The 5,120-nt window shown below is 44.3% G+C and overlaps 1 protein-coding gene across 1 annotated transcript; it reads right to left on the minus strand.

Annotated features, from left to right (window-relative positions):
- Positions 1 to 794: 794 nt before the first annotated feature.
- Positions 795 to 2,988, minus strand: LOC143810231 (uncharacterized). Its single transcript, XM_077293100.1, has 2 exons — positions 2,846 to 2,988; positions 795 to 2,725 (listed from the first exon to the last, which is right to left on the minus strand). The coding sequence occupies exons 1-2, from the start codon at positions 2,971 to 2,973 to the stop codon at positions 1,093 to 1,095; spliced, it is 1,761 nt and encodes a 586-aa protein (XP_077149215.1). The 5' UTR covers positions 2,974 to 2,988; the 3' UTR covers positions 795 to 1,092.
- Positions 2,989 to 5,120: the final 2,132 nt, after the last annotated feature.

Below are 5,120 nucleotides of genomic sequence, written 5' to 3' on the forward strand. Positions count from 1 at the left end.
AAAGCCTGTGTGGTGCTACACAATTATATAATGGCTAAGGAGCGACCCCACATTGAACTTGATGAACCTGTTGCACACCCATTGCCTGATTTTCAGCATCACCCGATGCGGTCAACTGCAGCCGTTGGTCTTATGCGGGACCAATTTGCGGCCTATTTTGTGTCCGATATTGGACGTGTGTCATGGCAGGACAATGTTGTGTAAATGTCCTGTTGTATGTTTATGTTTACCAATTATTAAACACTGATACAAATTTTTCTAATTAATAAACTTTTTTGTGTTCACCATGTCTACTATCTTTTTCCTCTCTAAACAAAGGTTGACCAAAGATGGGCAGTAGATATGTATATCATATTTTGTAATCCAAAACCAGGAGTGGGTGATAGTTGTTGAGGTAATAAATTTTAATTTTTCATCGTAATTTACCTCTGTTGCACTCCCTATTTTGGTTTTCAAAGAATGATATAAACCACGGGCCCCATACTTATAATAATGGTACAAAATTTTTATTTATTAATTCTAATATTGTTGACGTCATTGCGTCAAGACTGTCACGGTCTCTATATCCATCAAGTCAAGTGTAAGCAATAATAAATTCATGATAAACATATACATGATCATGAATTCACAATTTCTTACACCTGGCCTGGTGAGCATAGATATGTAGAGTGTGAGAACAATTGTCCCATCTGTTTGACAACCATTGTCACATAATGGGCTATATAGAATATGGTGAATATACAAGGCAGTAATCAACTTAATCGGTCAGGTATATATTTTGACATCTGACCGGTTCAGTTGAGTTCTGAACTTGATTTCCACCATTTTCTCTTTGTACAGTGACACTACACTAGGTACAAAAATAAGAGTATGGAAATAAATACTATTTTTTTGGCCAACTCATATCTGTATACTAAAGAAACACATATAGATGTTGTCTGGTATTTTATACTACTGGAGATATGTGTAGGCCAAAAGAATAAGTGTGTGACGAAGTTTATTGGTGTGTATTGAGAGCGGTGAAAGACACAATAAACCACACATAATTGTTTCAAATAAACTTTTTTTTTATTGAGGAAAAAAAAAACAAATTTATTTTTTGGTACCGCGCCGGGTTGAACCACGCCGGCTTGGGGTTGAGTGACGTAACTGGGGGGTATTCAGAACTGAAGCCTGGCTCACCGTGGAGGAGGCAGAGGTGGCAGGAGAATGGGCAAGAAAACTTGAAAGGTCTGGAAGTTCGGGGATGGGGCTTAAAACATGAGGGGCTTGAGACACACTGGAAGGTTGAGACACATCGGTAGGTGATGGGGGAGGAATAATCAAAGTTTTTTGTTTTTTATGCGTTTTGCCAGTTTTACGTTGGGTTTTCCGGGTTGGGGGAAGTCTTCTTGGGCTATGTTGTAAAGTGTGGGCGGGAGACACGTCAGGACCCGGCTCCACACAGTCAGTCTCCATTGTGGAGCGCTCGGCAATGTCTGAGTCCAATGGGGGGAAAGATAAACTCCCGCCTGGGTCCTGGTGCCTCGTTGGGGGGGGGGGAAAAAACCCTTCCAGGATCCTGGTGCCTCGTTGGGGGGGGGAAACAAATCCCATACCAGTGTCCTGCTGCATTGCTGGTGGGGGGGAACATAAAGCCATGGATGGGTCCTGCTGCATCAGGGTGGGTCCTGCCTGGAAAGGTATGGCTTGGTCATGCTGCATCATGGGGGGCCCGGTGCGATACGCCATGGATGGGTCCTGCTGCATCGGGGGGTGTCCTGCCTGGAAAGCAATGCCTCGTTCCTGCTGCATCGGGGTGGGTCCGGTCCGATATGCCAGGCCTCGGTCCTGCTGCATCGGGGTGGGTCCGGTCCGATATGCCAGGCCTCGGTCCTGCTGCATCGGGGTGGGTCCGGTCCGATATGCCAGGCCTGGGTCCTGCTGCATCTGGGGTGGGCCGGTCCGATATTGCATGGATGGGTCCTGCTGCATCGGGAGGGTGCCGGGCCGATAAGCCACGCCAGGGTCCTGCGTCATCGTGGTGTCAGCGGAGAAGGTCCAAGCCGGAGCAGCGGTCGTCACGGTGGTGGCGGTGGGATGTCCAACAGCACTCGTCATCGTGTTGGCGCTGTAGTGGAGTACACCTGTAGAGGGAATAGAGGTGGCCGTGCAGTGGTATGCAGCAGAGGTAGGAATAGTGTTTACTTGTGACAGTGACGGCACAGTTGGATATGCCGCCACATTACGACTCTGACTCTGCTGCATAGCCTGCACAAAAGCAACATTGCAGGCCTGCATCACACTCAGCTGGAGATCAGGGCTAAGGTGTTCCGACATGCCCTCTAGGATTTGATTGAAAAAATGATGAGCTGGCTTCTTGAGGTCGGCTTTCAATTGATCAACGCTTTTGGCGACATCCTGGATGCGGCAATTTAAGAGATTATGGGTGACATCCATTCTGTCACCTAAAGCCTTGATAGCTTCATGTAAAACCGAGCTCAAGTGTAAAAACTCGGGCATGAGGGACCTATCCGAAGCCCTCTGTCGCTGCCGGGATGAGCCCGCAAAAATGGGTGCAGCGAAAGAGGACTGCGAAAGGGGAAGACCTGATGGGCCAGCCCCCTGGTCTCCAGTGAGTGTGGAAGACCCACCTGGTGCTGCGCTGCTGGATGGCTGGGACGGGTCCGTGGCTGCCGGCTGAAGGACCGCTCCAGAACCTGTGGCGACAGTCGTGCAGTGTGTGCTGTGAAAAAAGAAAACAGAAAATTAATACCAAACTATAACAAGACGGTACATCCTGTGGAATTAAAAGTGACAGATTATGTCAATGCAATACAACCGGAGGCATGTGAGAAATACTTACGTTCTCATGAGAAGGACCGGTCTCAGGAAGGCCAACACACGGTGGTATTTGTAGAGCCGGTGCCTTGCTCCGGAACCACTAGCTGCACTCTTCTCTGCACGTAGGTCCTTGTTGAAGCGGTCCTTCATGGAACGCCAACGTGTCCTTACTTTGTCCACTGTGAAATAACAATAAAATATAATGGTCAGAATAAGGACATTTGGCCGTGCTCTCGTGACTGTGTGTGATGACAGAAACTACGAAAAGTTTCTTTCATCACACACAGTCAAGAGAGCATGGCCAAGGTCTGTTGCTTCACACTACCGTGCAATACTTACCAAATGCATTACGGACCCGTGGCGGGGAATTCTCCCAGCCATCCCACAACGCTTGGGCCACCTCACTCCACAAACGACGGAGAACACTATTGACGGCGTGCTGTTGATCCCGGCTGTCCCACAACGGGACTCGCTCCTGGACCAGACTGATCAGCAGGTCATTATCAATCCGGTCGTCGTCCCGTTGTGAAACCTAAAATTAAAACAAAATCATTTAAGTTTGCTCAACCACATTTGGAAAAAATAAGACACGAAGATGAGAAAGGGCAGGAATATGAAAGACAACTTTCAGAAAAGGATGATATAAGAAATATGTATAGAAAAACAAGGGTACAGAAAGGAAGTTAAAAGAATATTACAATAAGGACAGTCTGCCTGGTATACATACCCGCTGCCGTCTTCCACCTGGACCTTGACTCCGCTGCTCAGTACCTCTCTGTCCCTCAGTTGAAGTGCTCTATAAAATTAAAAAAAAAAAATTGCCTCGTGCCGATGTGACAGTCAATACTTACCAAGCTGACGGACAAAAAACATACCTCTCTCACGTGATCCACTTCTGATTGACGTGGCTGGAACTCCTCATCAGACGAGGAAACCGGAGAAGACATTCTGATGCGTGTTGAAAGAAAAAAAATAGAAGAAATTAGGACATGTAGATCCAAAAAATTGAAAATGAATGCATTGGCTAGGATATACTCACATTGCTCTGTGTCTTGTCCAACAATGCGTCCGGGCAGGGTGCTGTCTTCTTTGGAGTCTGATGAGAAGTGACCAGAAACTTCCCCCCACCTTCCTTTTATAACCCTGCTGCTATGGGGGAGTCTTATCAGTGTCTAGACATCTTTATCTACACTTAATTCAATGGTGCCAAAAAAACGCATGCGTCAAAAAAACGCATGCAAACGCATGTAAAAAAAAAACGCATGCGTCCCCATTGACTCCAATGCATTTTTTTGTCAAAAAAAAAACGCATGTAAACGCATGCTTTTTTTGGAAAAAAAAAACGCCCCTCAAAATACTACAAGTTGCATTTTATTAAATGAACGCATGCAGTTAAAAAACGCATGCGTTCACAAACGCGTGCAAACGCGTACACCAAAAAACGCATGCGTTTTCAATGTTAAATATAGGGGAAAAAACGCATGCGTTTTTTTGGTAAAAAACGCTGCAGACAAAAACGCAAGTGTGAAACCACCCTTAAACATGAACATTTTATTTATGGTGACATTAATTTTTACAATTACTTTTGAGGATACTTTTGTTCAACTCCTTTAATTAAACTTGAAAGTCTCCTCTTGTATCTCATGTGTTTCATGTGAAACAAAAATTAGCAGCCTGCAGAGCTGAAATCACGAAGATTCTGTCACTGTCCCATATTTATGGATCGAACTGTATGTATGTAAACTGATTAATATCCTATGCATCACTGATTAGCATTTGTTTTCTCCTAGCCAGTTAGGTTGAGGTCATTCGGACATTAGGAAAGATATATTTTTTTACATTAAAGCGGTGAAAAGGGGTTCATTACAGTCCTAGGAAACCTCCCAGTGTTATACACATAATTAGAGGCTTTGCAGTATTGAGATTTGTGTTGCATTTATTCTCCGCAAATCAAATTTTTCAAGAAAATTCTGCAAAGCTGTACATTTCTAGTTAGCATCTTTAAAACTATATATACCATTTCTTTTTAGTTTTGTTTACACAAGATTGGAAACAATCTCTGCTTTTTTGCATAACTGAATTATTTTCATATGCTATTTTCATCTGCCCATGTACCGTAAAAAAAGATTTGCATAGAAGTGAAACTTATTCCAGGAATTTCCATGATATATAAGCGCAGCATCACTGTAAGAAAAGTTAAGGAACTTGATACTCACACAAAGCTCTTCTATAAACGAAAAACCACTTTTGGAATGATGAATTTTCCCCTTGAATATGTATTTGCCGCCGTGCTGTTT

The sequence above is a fragment of the Ranitomeya variabilis genome, chromosome 2 (genome assembly GCF_051348905.1).
Source record: "Ranitomeya variabilis isolate aRanVar5 chromosome 2, aRanVar5.hap1, whole genome shotgun sequence".
In the NCBI taxonomy this organism is placed as follows: Eukaryota; Metazoa; Chordata; class Amphibia; order Anura; family Dendrobatidae; genus Ranitomeya; species Ranitomeya variabilis.

Excerpts from the sequence above, each read along its gene's own strand:
- LOC143810231 (XM_077293100.1), bottom strand. The coding sequence starts at position 2,973 with ATGAAGGACCGCTTCAACAAGGACCTACGTGCAGAGAAGAGTGCAGCT. Across the intron at positions 2,726-2,845 it reads CCGGTCCTTCTCATGAGAAC|CACACACTGCACGACTGTCG; the intron begins GTAAGTATTTCT and ends CTTTTTTCACAG.